General features: G+C 32.3%; 3 protein-coding genes across 5 annotated transcripts; 2 read left to right on the top strand and 1 right to left on the bottom strand.

Moving 5' to 3' along the window:
* Nucleotides 1–457: 457 nt before the first annotated feature.
* Nucleotides 458–1,830, top strand: LOC105784153 (uncharacterized). Its single transcript, XM_012609952.2, has 3 exons — nt 458–618; nt 1,167–1,394; nt 1,509–1,830. Exons 2-3 carry the CDS (start codon nt 1,185–1,187, stop codon nt 1,581–1,583), a joined length of 285 nt encoding a protein of 94 aa, XP_012465406.1. The 5' UTR covers nt 458–618; nt 1,167–1,184; the 3' UTR covers nt 1,584–1,830.
* An 8,626-nt stretch (nt 1,831–10,456) lies between these two features.
* Nucleotides 10,457–19,167, top strand: LOC105782485 (calmodulin-binding transcription activator 2). Of its 3 annotated transcripts, XM_052627205.1 has the most exons (14): nt 10,457–10,678; nt 11,922–11,988; nt 12,099–12,218; nt 12,568–12,683; nt 12,822–12,910; nt 13,557–13,599; nt 13,763–13,934; nt 14,064–14,180; nt 14,276–14,583; nt 15,141–15,662; nt 16,067–16,755; nt 16,994–17,531; nt 17,808–18,131; nt 18,691–19,167. In XM_052627205.1, exons 2-14 carry the CDS (start codon nt 11,946–11,948, stop codon nt 18,814–18,816), a joined length of 3,207 nt encoding a protein of 1,068 aa, XP_052483165.1. In that variant the 5' UTR covers nt 10,457–10,678; nt 11,922–11,945; the 3' UTR covers nt 18,817–19,167. The 3 variants fall into 3 exon arrangements, with proteins under 3 accessions (XP_052483165.1, XP_012462697.1, XP_012462698.1); XM_012607243.2 differs by lacking the exon at nt 11,922–11,988; XM_012607244.1 differs by lacking the exons at nt 10,457–10,678; nt 11,922–11,988; nt 12,099–12,218 and having other exon boundaries at nt 12,565–12,683; nt 12,813–12,910.
* Nucleotides 19,168–19,420: 253 nt separating this feature from the next.
* Nucleotides 19,421–22,494, bottom strand: LOC105782486 (tobamovirus multiplication protein 1). The gene is made up of 11 exons (XM_012607246.2): nt 22,393–22,494; nt 21,943–22,033; nt 21,800–21,852; nt 21,442–21,534; nt 21,271–21,342; nt 21,103–21,175; nt 20,892–20,937; nt 20,747–20,810; nt 20,614–20,667; nt 20,454–20,531; nt 19,421–19,918 (listed from the first exon to the last, which is right to left on the bottom strand). Exons 1-11 carry the CDS (start codon nt 22,492–22,494, stop codon nt 19,826–19,828), a joined length of 819 nt encoding a protein of 272 aa, XP_012462700.2. The 3' UTR covers nt 19,421–19,825.
* Nucleotides 22,495–26,829: the final 4,335 nt, after the last annotated feature.

Raw genomic sequence — 26,829 nt, 5'->3', positions numbered from 1 at the left:
TTGAGTTATATATAGTACTTAAACTATCAATTTAGTTTTATTTTATCCAAAATACAAATACCAACCAAAAGAACACGACATCATATGCTTTTTGAAAAAGGAGAAGATGAAATTGATATTTTAAATATCAGTTTTAACCTCCCAAAAATTAATTTATGTTTCAAAGGTAGCAAAAGTATCATGGAGGGTTTTATACTAGAAGTTAGATTACATTTTGTACTATTTACTAAAAAAAATAGGTAAATTAATCCTTATATATTATATTAAAGACCAAATTAGTCATTCTGTTCAAAATTCTATCCATTTTCATTGTTAAAAATTTATTCATGTATGTCAAAGTGAGGTACACATGACACACTACGTGTGACTGTTTAGTTATTCTGTCAGCTATAGTAATTTTTAACAGTAGAAATACATAAAATTTTAATAAGGAGGACCAAATTACTAATTTACTTATTTTATCCTCCAATTTTATAATCAAGCCAACTGATTTTTATTCTAGACTCCTGTATAAATTTTCCGACCCACTCTAGATCTCTCTCACATCTTCTACCTCTATTCTCTGAGCCAATCCCTCTCTTTCCTTCAAGTTCCCAACAGACCAGGAAATTAAATAAGGTAATTATTTTTTAAACCCTAAACTTGAACGTTTCTAATCGAGTTATCTGGTTTTGATTTTTTCTCTTTTGGTTTTTCGATGTTTATGCTTGTTACTCTGTCTTATCTCATGATTCTTTTTTCTGTTTACTTTCTTGATGAGGAGAATTTTTTTTTTACGGAAATAGCGTTTATTGCCGTTATTTCCGATAACACTACTGCCGCGATCTTTAGCGGTGGTGGAGGACGGTGTCGCTACACGAAATAGCGGCAGCGATGCCGGCATTTGAAACTCTGGCAATAAGTATTTATACATTTCTTAAAACTATCCATCAGCCTGAACTGATATTATGCCCTTAAGCGTATTTGAACTGTAATTGCAATGGTGTCAATTTAGGACTCAATTGGCTTTAATTATTTACTATTGTTGTGCATAATAGATATTCCTTTTAGAAATTTGAGGAGGTGATATGATTCGAATGAAAAGTGTATATATCGTGAGGCAGCGTAATTGTTTCTTTTAATCTTTTACCGAATGCTTATTTATAATTATCATGTTTGTTATGAAGTCCTAATATAAACATCGAATGGACACGCAAAAGAGTCAACCCGACGAGCAAAAGAGTCAACCCGACAAACAATCGTCGTCTGCTGCTGCTCCCCTAGTCTCGACTTCGTGTAGGAAGAAAAAGAACGAAGAGGCCACCTTCCTTGAAGACTTGAAGGATCACATCGATGAGTTCATTAATGCTTCAATGGAAGAGCACAAAACTTGCTTTAAGAAGACCATCCAGAAGGTTCTTTCCTTGATCTTTCGCGCTATCGTTTTTTCATTGTCCTGTGCAAGCTTTTGTGTTATATATATGTTATGTTGATATTGTTGTCTTAAAAGAATTCGGGGTCCTTTTCAGATGTTTGGGATGTCGAAAGTTGTAGCAGAAAGGAGTGCGGCTGAATCCAAGGAAGCTGAAACCGTGTCGAAATAAGATTATCTTTAGTAATGTGACTTGTGGACTACATTTATATGCATTGAGGTTGCACTGAAATGTAGCTTTTGGTTTGGTCTAAACCGTGTAGCAGTGCTTTCATTTTGCTTTGGTTACACTTTCCTTTCCTTAAATTAGTTTTTGATTTTATAATTATAAATGCCTAAACCGATTCTGTAAGTTTTCTGTGGATTCATGAACAAGGTTTTGTAAGAAATGAACTTGTGCTACAGAGATTGGTAGAAAATTTTGGCATGAAACATGTTAGGTGTTAGTATAGCTAGAGGCAAGAGAAAGATTTTGTGGCTTCAAACAATTTGACTAAATACATGTATATTTCACCATAACTTTCCCCAGTGGAACGAGTCTTGTTGCTCCTCTGTTGTCTTTTTGTTGCTGAGATTGAATGCTGTGTACTCAGTAAGGTTAAAGGATTGCATGGTGGATTATTTATAGGGTTGATGTGATTCTCTAGAACTATCCCACAGCAAATACATATATGTGTGTATATACATTGTTAAAATATACTCCAACTCTCTGTAGTTTTCACATATGTGGAATTTAGTCTTTGATTTATTTTCATGAATTTTGTACATTTACTTTTTAGATTTTAAATTTATGGTTCAATTATTAATACCGATAAAATTGTTCTGTTGAATTTATTGGTGTGATATTTTGAAATAAAAAAAATACTCATCTAGTAATTATGTAAAAAGAAATGATGTTGTAATGAATATAAATTTAATAGAATGTTAACCATTAAACTTGTATTTTAAATTCTGAAAAGAGAGGGATTACTTATTTTAAACATAAAAGTATGATTAAATTTCAAAAGTATGAAAGAATACAATAACTTATAGCATGTTTTAATCTATATATTTGTTTCCATCCTGTAGCTTGCTAGTTGCATTATTAAAACAAAGTAACTGTTTATGTCTTGGCGTTGAGGTACATTTGTTTTACCAATGTGATATTTTCACCTAAAATATCTATTTGGAAAGCTCTCATGTAGTCAGGTTTGGAAAGTGGTATCTCCAGCGTATAAATGATTGGAAGCTTACATTCCCATTATGTCATGTAGACATTTATAAACTATTCTACCGTAGATTGTTTTTTGCACATTCAATTAATTTGTTAGTTCCACTTTAAGCCCAAATCGGCTTACTAGGTCATAAAACATCACAAGAAGTTTAATTTATTTAATCGTAACTAAAAACTAAATACTTCTTAAAATGAATGCAAATGACATAAAAATATTTGAATACAAGTTCTTTAAGTAGTGAAAAAACTTAATTTGTCATAATGAATTATAACAGATTAGTCAAGTATGCGGTGTTACAATACATCTTTGAAAAACATTAGTCTAAAATATTTGACAAAAATACACGTAATGTACTACTTCCTAATTTGCTCCATTTCCTCAAATTTGCACTTTTATTTTCTTAATTAAAATCTCAAAAAAATCCAAAATTAAAATTTTGGGTTTCTAAGAACTTCCTTTGAAGTTTCATGTTTATCTATAGTCATTCATAACACAAAATTATTAGTGCGTGGTGATAAAAATAAATTTATAAAAAATTAACAAAAGCTTTAAGACGTATATCAATGCCACTTTCTTTAAGATTCTATTCGCCCTAACCTATATTATAGTGTGTAAAAGAGTTACTAGCAAATGAACCTTGAGGATACTATGAAGCCTAATGTCTGTCTATATTTTCCACTGACTGAAACAATCTACTGAGCATTGAGCACAGCAAAGCAATGATATCAATTTCTATAAAGAATTCTTGCTGCAATTCTTTATAGAACAATCTAGAAATATAAAAGGTGGTGAGAGAATAGAAAAAAACTTTTGATGTGCTTTTTGTTGTGTCAGGTAAATGAAATTTGGCTCTTATTTATAAGAGTTCTCATGTCTCTTCATAAGAACACAACTATGTAAATAGATAGTCACATCATTTAACCATAAATATAATTGTTCAATAGATGTATCTTGAATAATCATGATTCATTGTTAATAATAAAGTAATATAATTTTTGAATTTAAGAGACATAATTCATCACTATGAAATGTGATAACTCTTAGTTATTAACCAAGTGATATAACTTTTGGTTATTTATAACTTTTCATTTGCAACTATTGGAACACTATAAATATTTTGAAAATATTCCAATAGTCTCCCCTATTTTTAAAATATTCTATTTTTGATAGTCTTGGAAATCAATTGCATAAATGAAGGTGCCTTAAATTGCACATTTACTTAGTGAGAATATGTTAAGGTTAATTGAATATTTCACTAACTATTCCATTTGATTAAGTGAACACATCTCACACAATGATCTCAACACCAATCAATGCATAGTATCTAGGGATACTATTATGACCATGTGTTTATAATCTCTTTTCATGAGTGCTATCAGAGCCAAGCCCTTGAGCTCCTAGAATCGACCACACTTCCACTCACATAAGTAAATCAAATCGAGAGTGTTCCCGTAATTATAACACTTTAGCATATTTATGTTATGAGTCTATTAAGAGTATAATACTCATCATTCCCCTTATCACCACGTATACTTAACACTTTTTACCTTGGGATGATATATTATATATATATATATATATTATTTTATAGTGCTAACAATCACATAGTGATGATGTAATTTGTCTTATTGAACTCAAGACTTGACGTTATATCAAGTGTTGAGTTGAGTTTCCATCATGGGTGACTCAAATATTATAGGCTTGTACATTATCCCTAAAATTTTAAAAGTTCAACATAGCTATGTTAATTATCTATACCACATGGTGAAACTTCATATTTATTTGTGTCTTGAAAATTTGCAAGACCAACATCCTCACTGTGTTCAATTACTCATTCTTTCGCAAAAGAATACTATCAAGGATATCCTTTTTATTATTGTCAAATTACGGTGATCACTTTATCTTTTCTTATCATGACAATTTCATATTTAGCTACTTTAATTATATCTTGATATTCAAGAAATTAATTTCACAATCAACAAATATATGAAATCATACATCATGTCTCTTTCACCAAGTAAGTTGTTGTAAAGAGGTCTCAAATCCCTTGGTGAAACTAGACAACATATTTCTATTTGTCATAGCTTCTTTTCAAAGTCAATACATGAATTCATAGTCAAATAACATTATTTTTCTTAACACACCAGTATATATACAAGGGTGTAACATATATAGTCATATTAGAGGACCATCAATTATTCAATCAAGTGACTATAAAATTACACATTTATTCACCATTCACCATGAACATTATCAATTATTTTCCGACTATAATTAAAACCATGCCCATCACCTAAATGCGAGAATAACATTCATATTGCTATTTCCATACTTATGAGATCTTTGATTCATGTCTTCCAAAGTAAATTTCAAAATTTACTATATCTTAAAATTTTATAAAATCATGAGATTATAGATCATATCCAAGTCATATATGAAAAATCACATGCACCATCGTAAATATGCAATCAGATGATCTCGATTTCAAATATATGATTATCACATTATATATTCCCTATTCTACATTGATTAGAACAATTAACCATGCATGCATAGGATCTATTTCATTTATAGTCAAAACCACTTTTAGTCTAAACTTTATAACATAGAATAAAAATGTGCAATCATATATAAAACTCATTTAGCTTGTGATTGTTTAATGAAAAAACAAAACAACCAAAATTATTTATATTATATGATCATCTACAAACTTTCATTTTAGCAATGAAAATAATGTTTCATTAGAATCATCCAAATGCTAGTTACTAATATCATGATTTAAATAAACAAATAAATTTATATATCAAATTAAATATATATCATAAAAAATAAAGAACACTTTTGTACTAACGTGGCACTATTTGGTGATGTCACGACGTGGAAGAACTGACGTTACGACGTCAACCCTAAAATTTTAAAACTTTGCAATTTGATCTTATTTCATGCCCGGGTCAACAAAAGAGCTTTCATCAGCTCGATCAAGGCTCAAATTTAATTATGTATTATAATGTAAATGTGTATATGACATGTTTATATGATTGGATGATTAATTTGTTGGAAAAACGAGTTTGAAAAACGCAGAGGAAAATAAATTTAGGAAAAACCAAAGTTTTAAATTTTTTTTCCAAAACAAGATCTTGGTTGTGATATCTAAAGTAATAAACACTTAATTAAAATTGTACATTTTCGATTTTTGATTCGTCTAGGATGAGCTCTTCGACGAGTAGTCTTCTCCGCTATCCTCAAGCTCACGTGTGGGCTCACTTCGAATCAGAAAATATTTCACAAAAATTACCAGTGGGGTAATTTGTAATTTCTCTAATCTTTTTGGCTAAGTTGTAGATCAGAAAAATATCTCTAGAAATTTTCTGGAATTGTCTCTTCGGATAATTTTCTCTCTACAACTTTCTTTTAAATTCAAGTGTGTGTAAATAATAACCCAAGGCTCTCTTTGTATAGGGAAGTTTAGAGCGGTCAACTATGATTAAGCTTAATCACTTTAATATTAAATTAATATAATAAATATTATATTAAAATTAATATTAAATCTTATTAAAATAATAGAATATTTATCTACAAGATAAATATTAAATTAAATTAAATATTAAGATAATCACTTTAATATTAAACTAATAAAATACTTTAAAGATAAGTATTAAATTAAATTTCATATTAAACTATTAAAATAATATTATTTTTGGAATAATTAATCTGAAATCAAATTCTCTAGTAGAGTCTCAGTAGGAGTGTAACTCTTCCACCGCTCAACCACCGACGACCAACCACTGTTGGCCACCAGGATGTCACCATTGCAGCCACCGGCACCGCCGTGTCTGGTGATGCAGGTGCGACACCCTTACGGCACCCCGAGCTGGTTCGGCTATTGTCGATTCGATCTGGGTCAATGATGACTTGACCGGTTCGATCTAGTCATCTGTTGGACCGTCGGGCCAGTTTCATATTCTGGCTCGATTCGATTAGTTTTTGGGTCTTGGTCTCAATTTTGGGATCCCGGACCCAATTTATGATCTCGCGTCTAATTTTCAAGTTTAATTACCTATTGGGCCAATTGTTTGACTTTAAAATTAACTTCCAAAAATATCATATTAATTTTAGTTGATTTGATTAATTTAATTTTACTTGATCAAAATTAATTTTTCCTAAAATCAGTTAGATTTTCCAAATTAATTTTTCAAGAAAATTCTTCAATCAAATTCTCTAGTTGAATAGTTCTCACAATTACCTAATTTAATTCCACATTGAATAAATCAAATCAATTAAATTATTCCCAAAGTTGTAGAATTTTCTTCTGATTTAAATGTAGTCTGATAGAGCTTTTATTGAGCTAGCGGGGGGACCAATCAAACATATACAATTAGGCTCTAGTGATTGCAATTATGTCCAGAAGCATTGTTCTAATAATTCGCAATTACTTAATCATGGAGTCAGTCCACAAGAGGTACCATGATTAAAAACACATTATTGTATACTCTTTATGAAAGCAATTCATCCAACTGCTTTGTCCAATGACATCGTCATGTGTGTGTTACCCTCATATGATATCATTGATTCCTTTGAGTTAAATTCATTCACTTAATACAATCCTATTTTATTTCATTGTCACTATTGTGTTTTCTTAATGATTAATATGATCACTATCAACAAATGACAGTGATAAATTGCTCGTTTGAGAACCAGCAACTCGTGGCCACGTTCCATATTTATCAATCCACACAATGCCAATGAGAGGATATCATTAACTCTTTAATTAAGTTATGAATTTCACTGTTGCCAGTAAAGTCATGTCATACACAAGTCATGTACTCAACATATTGGCTATGGGCTCAATCATATTTAGAGTATAAGCTTCCACTTATATCAAAGCACATGAGTTATATACGCATGGTCAGTGACTAACTCAAGATTTAGGTAAATCACACCATGAATGTTATAAGTGAATTAATTCACAAACAGATTTAGAATTAATTTATCTTGGGTCCAGTCAAATGTATCATTCTACCAATGAATACATTTATGTCTCTACTCGTGGAGTCAACTACTCCGGTAACTAAGACTATCCATCTCCTAAATTGGAATTGTAGGCGACATAATAATCCTTCTCAATATTTGAATCAAATGCTCACTTTGGTTCTTTCACGGGATTACGGACTCATTTAGATTATCTATTGAAGTAAGTTATTTTTCTCGCAATGTAAACGTTCTTTACAATGCCACTTATCTTTGGCTTGAATTTTAAACAATCAATGAGCTAATATTTACTTGTCACAATTTCGCTATGCATGCAAAATATAAAAGACATAAATACAAAAGATATAATAGTGAAATGTGAAATTAACTTTATTTATTTATCGTTCAAATAAATAGAAAATAATTATATGTTTACTACAATATGAACACATTTCCCAACATAAATTACTGTACATTTGATGGTAGTTGCTCCGACAACGTCTGTAGCATCCTGTACCTTGAACTCAATGACTGGGTCGGACGAGGGGTGTTACACATTTGATTTTTTTTTGTCAAGTAATTGATGCATGAGACACCCACATCTTTTGTATAATGCAATTTAATAAACACATAACAATTGAAATCTTATTCATGTAATAAGAGTAAAACAATAATTTTGATATACCTTTTCTTGTGATAAAGATTTCTTCTAAATCAAAATTTGACAAGATCATTGGCCTTTATGCAACCACATTTGCCGACATCCATCCTCATAGTACCATGTTTGTAGTGGCATGTGAATGCACAATAAACAAACAAGTCTTCTTTAATTTCACATAAAATGCAAAAATAAAGCCTTAAAATTGTTGGTGCCTGGGAATAAAAATAAACTTATGAGAAATTAACGAAGGCTTAAGGTGCGTATCAATGCCACTCTTGTTAAGGTTCTATTTGCCCTTACCTATATTTTAGTGTGTAAAAGAGCTACTGGCAAATAAACCTCGATGATACAATGAAACCTAATGACTGTCTACGTTTTACATTGACGAAAATAGTCTACTGAGTATCGAGCGGAGCATAACAATGATATCAATTTCTACAAAGAATTTCTACAGTAATTCTTTATAGAATAATCTAGAAATATAAAAAATGATGGGAGAATAGAAAGAAACATTTGATGTATTTTCTGGTGTGTCAGACAAATGAAATTTGGCTCCTACTTATAGTAGTTCTGATGTCTCTTCATAGGAACACAACTATCTAAATGGATAGATGATTCATTGTTAATAATAAAGTGATACAATTTTTGAATTTAAAAGACATAATTCACCACTATAAAATGTGATAACTCTTGGTTAATAACCAAATAATATAACTTTTGATTGATTATAATTTTTCATATGCAACAATTGGAACATATTCCAACAAAAATCAAATTTATTTTAATAGTAATGGTGGGCATAAGTTTGTATGAATACATTCGACCCTCATTGGCACCTTGAAATATGAGGAACACAACATCGTGCTGTTATGGAAGGAAGTTGAAATTGGCTTTTTGTATTAGCACACCAGTTGTTACGAGAAGGCGACAGTTCCCCGTGCAAAGGCATTCGCTCATCGTTCCGAGTCCACAATGATAATAAACCATATGACATTTCTGAAGCCTGTCAAAGAAAACAGTATATATATATATATATATTTGTGCGGATAAGATTTAGGCGAGACCTCCCCCAGGCCCAGGTGATGGCGTTTTATACTGTCCAGGTGAGGTGTTTTCATCTTCAAGTCAACCTAGATTGGAGCATACTCTCAGTTGCTTCCAGGTAAGACAAATTTGGAGTCAACCCATACTCCTCACATTAAGTAGTAGAATAAAATTGTTGAAAAAATGTTTTATACGGGTAGGAGGAGTTTGAAGGTAAGTAGGATGTGTTTGGAGGTGTTCAAATAATCCCAGCATTATGGTTGATTCTGACTCGATTGTGAATAGAGCATGGGTTCTGGGAGAGGTTTTTAAAGCTATTGATCATTTGGTGGTTGGTATAAAGACTGTCCTTTGTAGATCAACAATTCATTAAATGTTAATATATCAAACATTTAAAAAACAATAAACTTTTATATATCAAACTTGAAATAAACCACCTCGCAAACTCACTAATGGGTTAGACATATATTTACAATAAATCTAATATTAATTTTTATTTTTGAAATTTTAATATGTAATGACTAATATATGTAGAATCAAATTCGTGCACAGTCAAAAAAAAAATAATTGGTAAATAATTAAGTTGCTTCCTTTACACGACGTGGAACTTTCCCAAGCCCTCTCCACTTTTCTATCAGTAAAGTGGCTCCTAAATCGTTTTCACATTTCCCTGATTTTCTAAAGGGTTTTATTACTATACTGGCTCCTAATTTATATCAAAATTTCTAAAGTGATCCTAAACTATTTATTTTTATCAAAAGTAAATTATCAATTTTATCTAAAAAGTGTTTGACCTCTTACAATAATATGCCACATGTTGGTATTAATTTTAAGGTTTAACTACAAAATTACCCCCAAAATTATGTTGCTTTTTCACTTAGGTACTTAATTTTTTTTTGTTAAAAGTGATATCTAAACTATAAACTGAATTTCATTTTACCCAAAAATTATATGACATTCAACAAGAATATTTCATTTATCATGTTCTTATTGGTTCATATATACGAAATTGATAAAAAACTTTAAATACTTAAGTAAAAGGGATCAATCTGAAAATTTTATTATAATTTAGGGTCAATTTTATGAATAAAACATTTCCTAAAGTCTCACTCAGCTCCACATATACACATAAATAATATACTTAAAAATAAAAATCCCAGTAAGACAGTCAAAAGGAAGCAAAAGAGAAAAAAAAAAAACAAGAAAAAGAAAAAACCTCTTCTCAGCTTTCGTCTCTATCGTTCTTTGCTTATCTCAACAATCAAACAAAAATCAACTCCAAAAGAGAAAAAAAAAATCAAATCAAATCGCTTGATCTTTTCGTGTTCTAGTTTCTAGTCATGGCGGATCGCGCGTCCTACAGTTTGGCTCCTCGATTAGGTTAGCTTTCTGCCGGTCTCTTTCACCTACTTTTTAGAAAAGAAATATTTATATACAATATATTTGTTTAGATTTCCGTACCTTTTCCACGCGTTTTTAGTCTCAAATTTGCGCGTAGTTCTGTAATTCTCATTAGTGTTAATTTTACATTGATCCGTTTTAGGATTGTGTTTGTTTTATGGGGGTTTAAGCCTAGGGATGATAATTGAATTCTATTTACTGAGAAAAATGGAGTTTGAGTATAGAGATATAACTTAATTTGATTACTGAGACTGGGAGGGAGGAATTGTTAATTGTTAGCTTTGAAGAACTTATTATCATATCGGGAAATAGATGATTTAGGGTTTGATTGTCCAGTGATAGAATTAACGATGATTTGAGCTTTCTTCTGCTTGCATTGAAGAGTAGAATGCATTTTCATATTGATAACTTTGGTTTTGAAGTAAGAACACTTTGTATAACTTTACAAAGCTTTAAAGAGATATGGTAGTTTAGATTTCCATACTATATCAATGCTTTTTTAATCTCAAATTTGTGCGTAATTCCTTTATTGTCATTAGTGTTAATTTTATATTGATCCGCTTTAGGATTGTGTTTGTTTTAGTGGTTGATTTACAACTGAAGTCTAGATTTATAACTTAATTTGATTACTGAGATTGGGTGCAAGAAGTTGTTAAATTGTTAGCATTGAAGGACTTAATATCATATGGGAAAATCGACGATTTAGTGTTTGATTGTCAGATGATAGAATTAATGATGATTTAAGCTTTCTTCTGCTTGCATTGAAGAGTAGAATGTATTTTCAAATCAATTAACTTTGGTTTTGAAGTAAGAGCACATTTTATAACTTTAGAAAGCTTTGAAGAGATAATGCTAAAAACTCTTATCAAATAGGCTTAATGAATTAGAGAATATGCCTGGGTTCTGGATTGTTTCTGGTAATTTATATCAATTAATACAGCAATTCATGCCTTGATAATCTGCTGTAAACACAGGAAGGTAAGCTTGTGACCTTAGGTTATGCAGACAGAAGCATTTGCATTATGAACAGTTTGCAGTTTTATCTCTCTTTAAGCACTTGGAATGCTCCAATGTAAAATTAACAGTTGGATAACAAATGAAATTTTGCTTGGTTTGAGTTAGAACATCTTTCATTATCCAACTTTCTTGGGTTTTTGAGAGTGGAATATAGGTAAGGAATGTTATTTAATGATAATACAAATGAAGCTTTTTGCTAAAATAGGTCTCTCTGTCTCTTGGAATACAAATGAAGATTTTTGCTAAAATAGGTCTCTCTGTCTCTTGGACAGGTGTGAACTCTTAATATGGATTAAGTTTTTCATGGTTTATTTCTCCATGTCATGTGTTTGCTTGTGCCAATGAATCTTTTACTAATTATATTTTGTTTCCTGATTTGTAGATATTGAACAGATTTTACTAGAAGCGCAACATAGATGGTTAAGACCTGCTGAAATTTGTGAAATTCTTTGTAATTATCAGAAGTTCCATATTACGTCAGAGCCTCCTACTAGACCTCCAAGTATGAACATTAATGTTTATTGTGGATAATCATAATTATATTATGATTACTAAGTGCTTGGTAAAAGCATACAAGAATAATAATTTCAGAAGTATATTAATGTTGTTCTGTTGTCAGCTTTGGTTGTTGCTTGCCTTTTTTCCTTTTATTTTTTTATAGATATATATTTTTGCTTTCTTATACTTTACAGTCCTAAAAACCTTGTTTTGTTTAATCATGAAAGGTGCACAGAAATGCTTTAAACATGGACGTTATCATCGTGAAAGTTTTTTTATTTATTTTATAAATGAAGTTATGGTTGATTTTAGGGTTAAACAACCAGACATTGACATGAACTTAAACTTTTCAGGTGGTTCACTCTTTCTTTTTGATCGAAAGGTGTTAAGATACTTTAGGAAGGATGGACATAATTGGAGGAAGAAAAAAGATGGAAAGACTGTGAAGGAAGCTCATGAGAAGCTGAAGGTAAGTATTGCAACAATAGAAATATGAAGTTTTATTCAATGCAGCCATATAATTTTATCAATTCAGGAAGTCTTTATCAGTGATTCTCTTATCGATCGGAAATTTCACCTAAGAGTAACTTCTTTAAAGCAATTTTAGGTTGGAAGCGTTGATAAGTTGCATTGCTACTATGCCCATGGAGAAGAGAATGAGAACTTTCAGAGGCGCAGCTATTGGATGCTTGAACCGTATGGGTTAATATATATGATATATTTTTGTGGTTAATGATAGGGATGTTCATGTTCCTATAGCTGCATGCTTTCTTTATTTTGTTTTTTTCTTTATTACAATTAATTATATTTCGCTTTGCAGCTATGTGCTAGTACCATAGTGCTTAGAAGGGTACTTCCATGGATCCCAGATATGGGGGCATAAAGTAATATCAAATTAACTGTGTTCAATAATTTGTTTATGCCTGGGCCTTATTTCCCATGTAATACATGTCAGATTTCCATAGAAACCTCTACTGGTTGTCAATGCGGGAATTTGTGTAACAGATATTCATCTTGTCTAGAGTCTGTCACAATGATTGTTGCATAATCTTTGCTTACATTGACTTGTAAAGCAAGTTGGGGAAGTCAATATTTGAATTGCTTTATCAGATTTTTTGGCCTGAGTAATTTACAATCAATACTTTATTAGCAAATAATGCAACTTTACTCTGAGTTCTGCGATATATGGAACCCTCCTAGGACTATTGGCAGTCTGATTTCTTTGAACTCTTATTTTTCAAATAATAGTACTTTTTTTTGGTTGGGGTGGGCTGGGTATTTGGAAATTTATAGTCTCTAAGCCTTGTTAATTTTGGTTTGAATGGTTTTGTTGCTGTTGTAGGGATTTGATGCACATAGTTTTTGTGCACTACTTGGAAGTTAAGGTAATTGCTCTTTTCTTTTATTAATTCTGATTGATTATCACAAAAGTTGTTAATTTAGTGGCAAATTGATTTCGACTAGACCACTCTTAAGCTCCTTTGAATGGTCAATCTTTCCTCATGTTACGTTTATTCAGATCAGACATTATTGGTTACTTTCCTTCAGGGTAGTAGAACAATTGGAGGCATAAGAGAGAATAGTGATTTATCAAACTCCCAAACTAGCAGTCTTTTGACTTCTAGCAATTCTGTTACTCATACAAAAGAACCTTCTGCCCATGCGAATTCAGCATGTTCAATAACGAGTTTAACTTCCTTATATGAAGACGCTGATTCTGGTAATTTTTTTTTCCTGTGCTGTCATATTCATATCCTTCTGCCAAAATAGTGTAATGGTATTAAGTTGCCATATTTCCTCTCTCATTATGCATGCAAACTCAATGCAACTTATGTGAGATATCATGCAGAGGATAGTTGCCAAGCAAGTTCTAGAGTCCGTACATCGCCCCAAATAGGAAATGCTACTGTGATGGACAAGTTGGATCCTGGCTTTTTAAATCATTATTCTCCACACCCCATTCAAGGTAAGCATTGTTTTTTATGATTTTGTTTTTATCAGGCTGCTTCTGTTAATTGCTTTATGCATCAAACTTGAAACTCTTACAATATGAACATGAAGGCCAGTCATCAATTCCCGGAGTAACTGAAGTTTCACATCTTCATGGAGATAGAACCGGGGATACTAATTACGGCTCTTGCATTAGTGAAGCTCAAAGAACACTTGGTTTGACATCGTGGGAACAGGGCTTGGAGCCATATGTGCCTGTATATGCTGATGCATTTTCTAATGCTTCACTGACTTCCACTCAACCTGATACTATTAGCATCAGCCTGCAACAAGAAACCATGATGAAAGGCAAGCTATTAGCTGTCGAGAGTGCTGGCGGGGAGTTTGGAAATCCTTTGCCTACACAACCACATTGGCAGGTATTCTTGGTAGTTGCATTTTGTAGGCCTAAATCATTTAATTTCTATGTCATGCTCATAAATTTGAGATTGAGACTTTAAGATTGATATTTACTCTTAAAAGTGTACTATTTGTAATAATTTATTTTTTTCTGTATATTATCTATTATATTATGTAGAAATTGTGTGAGGCTAAATGCTGAATTTTTAAATGCATGTGGTTTCTTTATAATTTCTAATGCTAAATGTTTTATCTAATTTTGAACTAATGCCAGAAACTGGTATTCTTTTCACTTTCCTTTCTTTATTAAGCATACAGAATTGAATCGTGTCAGAGTTTATTGAAACTTAGACAGTTACAGAGAACTGTCAACTTTTGAGTTTTTTTCTGATGTGTAATGCCTAAAGGATTGATTACAAGTAATAACAAGAGTATGTAGTCAGAAAATATAAAAAATTTAACCAAACTTCTCTTAATAGATTGGTTTTCTCTTTCTGTACTTTTGATGTTTGGTCTTATTTGGATCTTTTGTCAAAATCATGATTTATAGATGTTCTAATTCAAGTACATCTTTCAGACTCCTTTGGCTGACAATGCCTTAGAGCTGCCTAAATGGTCCATGGATCCATCTTCAAATTTTGATTTGCCGTTTGATTCTAAGTTATTTGAGCAAAATGCTCATGAATTTCAAAACACTCTTGAGGAATTTTCCGGCCATGGTGTTTTCAACGACCAGCCTCTGCATAAAAACCTTCAAATGCAGATTATGAATGCAGATTCCCATTCTGTCATGAGAACATATCCTGATAATGATATGCATTTGGATGGAAATGTCAACTATGCTTTATCTCTGAAAAAATCATTACTTGATGGTGAAGAAAGCTTGAAGAAAGTTGACAGTTTTTCACGATGGGTTACTAAAGAACTTGGAGAAGTAGATAATCTGCAGATGCAATCCTCATCTGGTATTGCCTGGAGCACTGTTGAGTGTGGAAATGTATCTGATGATGCTTCTTTGAGCCCTTCTCTCTCCCATGACCAACTCTTCAGCATAGTTGATTTTTCACCAAAGTGGGCTTACATAGACTTAGAAACTGAGGTATTAAATTTTTTGTTGAATCTGTAAAGTTAAGTTTCTGCTGCAACTATCATAATGAAGATTTTAGTTATCTACTTGCTTATTCTCTTGGCCTTTTCCTACCTGCTTTCTTACTGAAAATCGATAATTTGTCATGTTTTTATTTCTTGTGCATTCTTCAACTTTACTGATTATGCCCTGGTACTTATTTGTGTGCATAGCCTTAGCATGTTAATTGCTTGAAGTTCTCAATGGTTTCATTTAATAATGTTTTAAATCTCTTTCACTTAGGTTTAATTGTTACACAGACACATATATGTATGTGTATTACACAAGCACATATTGTTATCTTTAAATGTCTATTCAGCTTTTGAGTTTTTTATTTCTTGTGTTTTCCGTTTCTTATTTTCTTCATAATGAAACAGGTGTTGATTATTGGAACATATTTGAGGAGTCAAGAGCAAGTAGCAAAATATAACTGGTCATGTATGTTTGGGGAAGTGGAGGTTTCAGCTGAGGTCATTGCAGATGGCATTCTTTCTTGTTATGCTCCACCTCACAGTGTTGGGCAAGTCCCTTTTTATGTTACGTGTTCCAACAGGTTAGCTTGTAGCGAAGTCCGAGAATTTGACTATCGAGCAGGATTCACTAAAGACATAAACATTTTGGATATCTATGATATTGCTTCAAGAGAAATGCTGATGCGATTCGAGAGGTTACTTTCTCTGAAATCTTCCAATTATCCTAATCATCATTCTGAAGGTGTTAGGGAGAAGCGAGACTTAATTACTAAAATTATATCAATGAGAGAGGAAGAGGAATGCCACCGGATTGTAGATCCCTCATCTGATAAGGATGTGTCTCAACATAAAGAAAAGGACTGCCTCCTTCAGAAATTGATGAAAGAGAAGTTGTACTCATGGCTACTTCACAAAATAATGGAAGATGGTAAGGGGCCGAATGTATTAGATGAGAAGGGTCAAGGTGTACTACACTTAGCTGCTGCACTTGGTTACGATTGGGCAATAAAACCTACTGTTACTGCTGGAGTTAGTATAAATTTTCGTGATGCAAATGGATGGACTGCATTGCACTGGGCTGCTTTCTGTGGCAGGCAAGGACCTCTAAACTTGTTTCTGTTATATGCACCTAGAGTTTTCAATTTATAATCTGTCAAATTTCTCACTGAATTGGCAGTAATTTGAATATGTACTTTGGTTATGAAATCATTTGGCAACATCCTAGGTGTAAATAGTAGCATTAATTTCTTGGATTTTGACAAGTAAATGCTGTATTAGGTGCAAAACTTATGTGGCTTTGTTGTGTGTTCAAATCTTTTTTGCAAAATTCAGAGAGCAAACAGTTGCTATTCTAGTGTCCCTGGGAGCAGCGGCGGGAGCCGTTACAGACCCCACTCCAGAATTTCCTTTGGGCAGACCTCCTGCAGACTTGGCTTCTGGCAATGGGCACAAAGGAATTTCTGGTTTTCTTGCTGAATCTTCCTTGACTAGTTTCCTTTCTAATCTCACAATGAATGATCAAAAGGAAGCTGTACAAACAGTTTCAGACCGAATAGCAACTCCTGTATTTGATAGTGATGACATACTGTCATTGAAAGACTCACTTACTGCCGTATGCAATGCCACACAAGCTGCCGATCGTATACATCAAATGTTCAGGATGCAATCCTTCCAGCGGAAACAATTGAGTGAGTCTGGTGATGGTGTGTCAGATGAGCATGCTATTTCACTTCTAACTGCTAAGGCACGCAGGCCATTGCATATTGATGGGGTGGCTCATGCTGCTGCAACACAAATCCAGAAAAAGTACCGTGGTTGGAAGAAAAGAAAAGAATTCTTATTGATCCGGCAAAGAATTGTCAAAATCCAGGTTTGTTGCTCTGCTTTTGTCTTTGCTGATGGCTTACTTTCTTGGTTGATCTTTTCCTTTATCTTCTCTTAACTTTTTCTCTGGAAAAGGTTTATTTCATAATCTGATGTACGAGGCATTTCCTAGGCAGTTTTTTTTACCCGACTTCTTTAAGAGACAAGAACATAAAAGGGTTTTGGGTCTCTGTTAGTTTAAGGATCTGTTGATGTATTATTTACCTCCGAACTTTTAAGTCTTGAATTTTAATATTTATTTGAAATATTTTATGGTATGAAGGCCCATGTTAGAGGACACCAGGTGAGGAAACAGTATAGAACAATTGTCTGGTCGGTGGGTATTCTGGAGAAAGTTATTCTACGGTGGAGACGTAAAGGAAGTGGTTTGCGAGGATTTCGACGAGATGCAATTACCAAGGAACCTGATCCACAGTGCACGCCCTCGAAAGAGGATGATTATGATTTTCTTAAGGAAGGAAGGAAACAAACTGAGGAAAGGCTGCAAAAGGCACTTACTAGGGTTAAGTCCATGGCTCAGAATCCTGAAGGACGAGGTCAATATCGGAGGCTGCTGACCTTGGTTCAAGGGATTCGTGAGAACAAGGTATATCTTGTTTTCCTTTTATATAAATTTCTACTTTTGCTAAAGTTTATTACTTTAGGCCAATCATTGCAAGTAGATCTGTCAATTTTGATCTGAACCCGAAACCCTAAACTAATTTAAAATCGATTTGACCATAAAAGTCAACAACTCAAACCTGTCCATCCTAGCTTGAACCCAAACCTGAAATGAAACAAGTAATTTGAAGTGAACCGAACCTAGAATGACTTGAACCCTAAATAGTTTGAACATGCATCCTACCCAAAAAACCAAGCTTCAAGTCCAAATTATCTTTAACCCAAAACAACTTGAGCATGAAATGACCTGAAAATTTTAGAACTCGAATTGACACAATCTAGATTGGTCTAATCCAAAACAAACCTTCTCGCCAATTTGCAGGTCTAATTGCTAGTTTTATAATACCAATTTTATATTCTTCAGATTGTATGCCGTAATTTTGATTGTAAAAAGGTGGTTCAAACAAACTCTGTGCTCACCAGTTCTATTTTTTACCTTGATATTTTATCAAAAGACCGACTATTTTTGAGATATTGTTTTACAGGCTTGTGATATGGTTCTGAGCAGTACAGAAGAAGCAGGTGAGGGTGAAGGAGACGGTGATGAAGACTTTATTGATATCGAGACTCTTTTAGATGACGAAAATTTCATGTCGATTGCATTCGAATAAGGTCCTTCGAACCTTTGCCCTATCCAAACTGTACAGAAACCGGTACGACAGCTTTCGTTGCAGCATTACGAAGGGTTTTAACTTCCGTTGTGTCTGTAAATATAGCCATCTAACGTACATTGATTGTATGTTTGTTTTTAGGTGACGTGTGAAATCCGTTTTTTACTTTTGTTTGTCAGGTTAAATAGTGACTTTAATCCCATATAAATTTCTTAACTCAGAAAAGGGTTAGAGTAGTATTTTATTGGTTGCTTCATGGGAGATTTAGTGTTAAAATCCGTTGAGAGGAAGGGGTTATGAGTGACATTTTAGATATTAATATGTACTTATTGATTCCCTTTGTGTGCTTAATTTCTGTTCAAATCTTTCTTCTCTTCTTTTCTTTTTTGGTTTATTTTCAGATTTTGATCGACCCATTCTATTAAGTTTTTTTATGAATTATTTTATTTTATTTTATTTTATTTGATGCTAAATTATTTTTTAAAAATAATTAGAACCTCATTTGATCAACTAAATGGTTTTATTCTCTTATTGTGCTTTTTATGTTTAATTTTTTCATTACTTGATTAGAATCGTTTCCTCTTATAAATCTCTTCTCTTTATTTATCTATTTGACGAGGGTAGGATTAGAAGTTACTCGCTATAAGGTAAAAACACAATATTCGTTTCTTCTTATTTTTTAATTTTAAAACTCAATTCACTTATTTAATCCATCCATTACTCTTGGAAGATTTATCAGTAAGTCAAAATATACGACGTATATGATGTCAGTAGATCATTTCACTTGTGCTTCAGTCACGTCACTTATTTTTTAATGTAACAAGTTTTGCCAATTTAAAGAAGTGGATTTCGGGAAAAACAATGTACATAGAGAAATGTTAAGTCGTTTCGGCATTGAGGAAGGTTTAAGAGCATGGATGAAGGCAGTGGCAGGGTAGCTCCCACATAAATTTCCTTTGCATTGCATTTAACCTTTTCAAGTTTCAGATTACGAACTGCATTCAGCTCTTCATCTAATGGGATAGTACTGATCAGAAACTCTCTTCGGGGGCAATTTCCGAAGGATAAACAACACCAATGCTGACGGTAGAATCTCTACCAACTATCGGAACAAAAATAATAGATGGAAATACCGTTAGAAAACTCGCAAATATTCACATTGCAGTACAATCTATGTTATGCAAACTGATCTAATCATTGTTCGTTCTATTTGTAGGGTCGATATCATTTTGATTCTAAATTGATCAAACTTCAAAACGTTCTAACTGAATTATCAAAGGATCCATATGTACATTAAATGTTAGTTTGGATATAATATGGATCCAATTGTAAATACTCGTATTTTTACTGTATGGACAACTTGGATTTAACATGTTAAAAAATGTCAATTAAACATAAAAAAAGATTGATTTTTTAAAGGTATCAGATCTAAATGATTCAAGTAATAAACATACACATGTTTATAATTTAATCCACGTGTTTTAAATATGTTCCATATCAGATTTGAACTACCATTTAATGTCCCAGTAATAGTTAGATTAATGAAAGAGTTATATGGAAACATAGAAATTATGACCAGAGTTGAATCTAATTGTAGCATGAATAAAAGAGTCGCAAAGTCGAGAAATCATATGTACCATGTAGTAGATAAGATTTAGGAGTGGATGATACAGAACGTCGACATCGGCATTCTTGTCAAATACAGAGGCCATAACCTGCAAAACAGAACCGACAGAAAACGGTTTTCGTTACGTATATGCAACTTTTATGATTTATTTTTTATTGAGCATGGCTTACCATGAAGCATCTTAGCAGGAAACAAGCACAACATATCCCTGTTACAAAGCCAACCTGCCATAGAAAAACACATCGAATGAGGATAAATGGTTTGAAAGGATATCAAAGTCTTTATAATTACAAGTTAACAAACCTCGAACAGCTTCTTTTGACGACCTCTGGATTCGATCGGGAAGCGTCTCAACATGAAGAACAACCTAACGACATAAAACGACAGAGAAGCGATTAAAGAAGGAACGAAACCTAAAATCTGTTGTAGGGTCGATATCGACTCTTACCTCCCGCCATATAGAATGAATCCGAATGCAGCGCAGAGTGAAATAACTGCAAAATGCAAATGCAAATACACTAATCCAGCACCTTTTTAAGTCACTCAAAACTCGAAATATGTCCATTACTTCTTCGGAAGCTATTCCATTTGATAACTTCATAAAAACGATTACTCAAACTACATTATAGCATCGGAAAATGCAAAACAGAAAAACATACCTGAAATGAAGAGTCTAGCAAATTCGATGGCAATCGGGCTATGACTTAATCGTACTGAAATCCATATGCATGCCTGTTAGCATAGAAAACCAGTAGGCTTCTTTAAATGCATTGAGAATCCGAATCACTATAAGCCTAGCTGATGAGCAATTACATTCTTACTTTTACCTGAGCAAAGTACATAAATCCGTTGATGCTATAGTATGCAGGCCTAAGTTTATTAATGGGAAGACTTCTTGCCTAAGAAACGAAAATAAAAAAGAAGAATCCGTTAGCATCAAATTAGCAGTGTAATCAAATTATGCGAATATGTTGACGTAGCAAGGGATAGTTATCTACCTGGTAATATATCTCGGCCCAGAAAAGAACAAGCAACATATATGTCGAAAAGAATAGAAGATTCGGAAGATCCAGAAGCACCATTTCGAGTGCCTGTATAAGGATCGATGTCATAATAAGGCAATGAAGCTCAACTAAGATGATATCGTTAACATAACAACTATTGCTTCAGGTGACCGGAATTATAACTAACTCTACACATTTCGGAATACCGGAATCGTGATTTAAACAATATGAACTGTTGGATTCATATGGCAGTCATTGTTATGAAAGTCTAGAGATTACATCGCCATGCTATCAAAATGCTCTTTTCACAATGTAAAAAACCGGATTATCGACTCTAAACAACGACGCAGACCTTGGATTTAACGAGAAACGCAGTCTTGTAGAAACCGAAAAGAACAGCCCTCACTGTTAAAATGGCGTGCAATGATTTATTTTAGCAACGTTATAAAACAGGTAGTTGCTGAACTATGAGAGATTATAACACACAAGTCTTACATCCATTCACAACGAAGTTCATCAAGTGGAAAACCTTTTGGGTCGTCCACCCGTACTCCGGCACTCGTTGTTGAATCCGGCAAAGTTGTACCTAAGTAATTTTGATTTGATACCATGCATTATAAAGTTTACAAGTACAATGACAATACAGATCGTAAATAATAAATAATAAAATTTGCATCAATTAGAATCAGAATCAACTCATCCAACATAACCAAGACCTTATTGGCATAAATATAACTTTTTTGATGATAATTCACCAATGTGGAGTAGACATTAACATCAAATTCCATCCATACACAACCTTTGCCTCCTAAAACCATTCATTAAATCATTGAAGGGTTTCATATTTTCATTTGATGTTTCATTAAAAGTCCCTGTTCTTTGAAAAGAAATCGCCAGTGGAAAACATGAAAAATGCAGATGAAGAAACAAAAAAGGGAAGAATACCAGAGCACCAAATGAAACAAAAGCATAAGAAACGGCCAATAAATGGAAAATGAATCTTTGGCATTCCTGGGATTTATCAATCTCATCCCACCAATCAAACATCCCTCCATTTTCCCACAATCTATTTAATAATAATGTTTGAACAATACCCTTTACTCTCATCATCTGAAAAACTAAATACTAAAACCAATTAAAAAAAAACTGAAAAATATAGAGAGAGTAGGAATTATGGGGGAAACAGCCAGTGTTGATATGAGAGAGATGAGAAGGGGGTGGTGGGTAGGACACGTGCATAGGAGTATGCCAGTATAACAGGTATTGTTAGTGCCATGTTCGTTGATTTCGGTAACGGACACTACTTTGGTCACTGTTTTGCTTTAATTATGCTATTCATCCTTGATTTGGCAATGGGCTGATTCTATTAATCTTTTATTTGAAAGTGTTTGGTAAAACTTAGTTGGTAGTTGAAGGCAAGCTGATATATGTAAAATAACAAATAAATGCATGACACATTTTATTGTTAAATATTTATTTGTTTATAATACTTTAGTCTTTATTGGGTGAAATTATTGAAATAAAATACTATTACTCGTGAACTAAAACATCCATTATGGAAATTAATTAGTAAATATTTTTAAAAATTTAAATAAACAAAATCTTAAGTTCCTTATTTGCAAATATTAACCTTGTGAAAATTGATAAATATTAATAATATTTCAATATAATTGTAAACTATATTCCCAAAGGATAATTATGTCATGTTTTTAGTATGTAAATTAGTGATAATTATGTCGCTCTAATAAATTTCTCAAGTAGCATATTTCAATTAATATAAAGTTGTATAAGAAATCATTTTACACAAGTAAATTAAAAATAAATTAAGAGTACATAAATTTTCAAGAAATAAATACATATCCAAACAAATAAAAACAAATAAGTACCCAAAGTGAAAATTAACAGTTGATGTATAAAAGCGTAAACTACTTAGTTGGTCACCCAGCTTTTAGAGTCACTTTCATTTTGGGACTAGAATGAAATACTTGCAATTTGGGCACCCAGCTTTTAGGACGCTTTAATTTTAATCACCCAAGCATTAAATCTCTAGTGACAATTTATTGTACACGCCACATCATGTTTACACTTTCATTTTGTTTACCCAACTTTTAGGTCATTTTAATTTTGGTCACCTAAAAATATTTTCTAAGTATTGATTTGGGTAAAAATAATAATCAAGGATTAAACTGAAAAAGTGGCAAAAGCTAAAATAATACCCAAAATTATCCCATTGCTGAAATTCTAAATTTCTTTTTTTTTTAATATTGAAGATTTAAATTTCAAAAATCAAAATAAATTGAATAGATTGTTGAATTTGTTTTATCTATTGACAATGTTAACCGGTATATTACTATAATATTAAAATTAATTAATTTAATCTCGTTTTAAATTTTATGTTTCCAAATCTTCCTTAATGAAATCAACTCAAATAATTCATATTTAATATTTGTCTACAAAACTTAAATTTCTTTTGATTATATAATCTTGAATCTTCCATACTAAGTTAAAAGTAAAGAAAAACACTTTGCAATTAATTAAATTAATTGTTTATTCTTCGCTTGAATAAAGCAATGATTAAAAAATTATGAGTTTTTTGGAGTGAAAGATAAAATTAATTAATTTAATTAATTCTAAGAATTTTATTTGCTTTTAGCTTAGTGTGAAAGATTCAAAATAATATAATAAAAAATTGGGTTTCTAGACAACTAATAAAGACAATAATTTTCTTTGATAGTTTTCAAAATAATTTCAAAACATTAAAATAAATTAAATAAATTGTTAAAATATTTTTATCTATTGATAATGTAAACCAATTTGCTACTATAACTTTGAATCTTAATATTTAAAAAAATTTATGTTTCAAAATCCAAATTTAGAATTTTAGGCAATGTGATAAACAAGTACAATTTGATGATTTTTTTTCTATTATTTTAGTTTCTACCACTTTTTCATTTTAATCGTTGATTTACTTTTTTACCCCAATCAACTAGACCTGTTCATGGGTTGGGTCATCCGGCCCTGCCCGAAATGTGGGAGGGTTTGGGCAAAAATATAGGCTCGAAAAATGGGCTTTGACATAAAATAAGGCCCGTTTAAAAAATGGTCTGGGCCTCGAGTAAGATATTTTTCGCCCAGGCTTAGCCCAACCCAAATTCACTAAAGGACAAAAAAATCTACATTTTTTTTTGTTTTTTAATGTTATTTTCTTGTTGTTTTATCCCTATTTTGCTACTATTTTACTATTATATTGCTACTATTTTGTTGTAATTGTTTAGATATTGTATACAACTTATTTTATTGTTAATTTTGTTATTATTTTAGAGGCATTTGCTTGTTAAGTTGTATCTATCTTAGTGTTATTTAAGTATACATATTTTTAAAATTTTATTTTCAATTTGTTAGGAAATATTTATTTTGATGTTCTTAGTATTTTTGATGTGTTATATATATTTAATAATTATATAAAAAATATAAAAAAATAATATGGGCGGGCCAGGTCTGACCTAAATTTTAACATTTTTATCTGGGTCAGGCTTGGGCAAAATTTTAAGCCCATTTTTTGGGCAGGGCCGAGCTCGGGCCTAACAAATGGGCCTAAATTTTTAGTTGAGCTCGACCCAAATCCAGCCCGACCTGATCTATGAACACCTCTACAATCAACACTTAAAAAGAATATTTTTCGAGTGACCAAAATGAAAATGTAAACATAATATAGCGTGTGTAATTAATTACAGTTAGAAATTTAACGCTTGAATAACTATAATCAAAACGCTCTAAAAATTAGAAGCTGCAAATCACAGTGAAAAGAGAAAGCAAATGAATTGACAGGTGTGGCAATAAGGAATTGGATGGACATAAGTTATATATAGTTAAGCATAGATGAGGGCATTAATCGCTTAGGTCATTTCCTAGTATATTAAATTATGGCTCGGGTAAGTAATAAGCTAGGAGATGTAAGCCGATTTTATGATGTGCGGTTTAGACTTGGAGTATCCAACCGAAATCTATGATTTTGTATTAGCTGCTCCAATTTCTTTTTCTTTTTTAGAAAATGTTTAACTTTTATTAATAGGCATGCTTATACCCGGGCTGGGCTGGGTTTGACTAAAAATTTAGGTCCATTTGTTAGTCCTGAGTTTGGCCCGACTAAAAAAATTTGGCCTAAAATTTTGTCTAAGCCCGACCTAGATAAAAATGCTAAAATTCGGGCTCGACCCGGCTCGCCCTTATTAATTTTTTTATATTTTTATATAATTTTTAAATATATATAATACATCAAAAATACTAGAAACATCAAAATAAATATTTTCCAACAAATTAAAAATAAAATTTAAAAAAATATGTATACTTAAATAACACTAAGATAGATGTAACTTAACAAACAAATGTCTCTAAAATAATAACAAAATTAACAAATGCCTTGAAAATAATAACAAAATTAACAATAAAATCAGTTTTATACAATATCCAAACAATTACAATAAAATAGTAGCAACAAAATAGTAAAATGGTAGCAAAATAGGAAGAAAGCAACAAGAAAATGACATTAAAAAAAAAGGTAGATTTTTTTTATCTTATACCAACTTTCTTATCTTTGCAGTTTGGCATATTCTCTTACCATTCCATTTACCCTCATTCTCAGATGTGCCACGATCATCTTATTATGCTACTTGCCACGCAAGTTATATTGTGATTTCCCTTTTTGTGCCCTGTCAGCTTCTTGGTTCACCATCCTGGCAAACTTCATTTGTTGCCATAGCTCATCTATGGTCTTACACAATATGATCCTATGTTTATCGTCTTGGCAGACTCCATATGTCTTCATAGCCTATGGTCTTACACAATATGATCCCATGTTTATTGTCCTAGCGGACACCATATGTTGCCATAGCCTAGCTATGGTCTTACACAATATGATCCCATGTTTACTGTCCTGGCGGACTTCATATGTTGCCATAGCCCAGCTATGGTCTTACACAATATGATCTTATGTTTATTGTCTTGGAGGACTTTCGATTCCGAGGAATCAATGAACCTCTTCCGATGTGTCACCCTGAATGACTTATAAATCATTTATACGATGTCGCCCCAAAGGATTAGTCGAGAACCGTGGTCGCGATGTCGCTTCATAGAGTCGATAGACCGTCATCATGGTGCCGCTCTAGTGAGCCAGTAGATACCATTCCACGATGCCGCCCAAACTCCCTTGAATCTCCATTTCAATCTGCCCATTTCTCCATTACGCCAATTTTTCCTATCTTCACTAACTCGTCGATGTAACTCCCTCATTACTCCGCATACAATAATCATGCATACCACTCAAGTCATTACACTTATTACTATATCATACAGTACGCAATTAATTAATTAGTCAATTCATAT

This window comes from Gossypium raimondii, chromosome 13 (assembly GCF_025698545.1).
Source record: "Gossypium raimondii isolate GPD5lz chromosome 13, ASM2569854v1, whole genome shotgun sequence".
Taxonomy (NCBI): Eukaryota; Viridiplantae; Streptophyta; class Magnoliopsida; order Malvales; family Malvaceae; genus Gossypium; species Gossypium raimondii.
This window is presented reverse-complemented; position numbering and strand designations above follow the sequence as displayed.

What these genes read in the sequence shown, in the direction of transcription:
- LOC105784153 (XM_012609952.2), top strand. Translation starts at nt 1,185, where the DNA reads ATGGACACGCAAAAGAGTCAACCCGACGAGCAAAAGAGTCAACCCGAC. An exon ending in TTAAGAAGACCATCCAGAAG is followed by an intron (nt 1,395 to 1,508) that starts GTTCTTTCCTTG and finishes GGTCCTTTTCAG; the next exon opens with ATGTTTGGGATGTCGAAAGT.
- LOC105782485 (XM_052627205.1), top strand. Translation starts at nt 11,946, where the DNA reads ATGAAGATTTTTGCTAAAATAGGTCTCTCTGTCTCTTGGACAG. An exon ending in TTCTCCACACCCCATTCAAG is followed by an intron (nt 14,181 to 14,275) that starts GTAAGCATTGTT and finishes ATGAACATGAAG; the next exon opens with GCCAGTCATCAATTCCCGGA. An exon ending in ACATAGACTTAGAAACTGAG is followed by an intron (nt 15,663 to 16,066) that starts GTATTAAATTTT and finishes ATAATGAAACAG; the next exon opens with GTGTTGATTATTGGAACATA.
- LOC105782486 (XM_012607246.2), bottom strand. Translation starts at nt 22,494, where the DNA reads ATGTTTGATTGGTGGGATGAGATTGATAAATCCCAGGAATGCCAAAGA. An exon ending in GATTTATGTACTTTGCTCAG is followed by an intron (nt 21,176 to 21,270) that starts GTAAAAGTAAGA and finishes CTATGCTAACAG; the next exon opens with GCATGCATATGGATTTCAGT. An exon ending in TTCATTCTATATGGCGGGAG is followed by an intron (nt 20,811 to 20,891) that starts GTAAGAGTCGAT and finishes TTATGTCGTTAG; the next exon opens with GTTGTTCTTCATGTTGAGAC.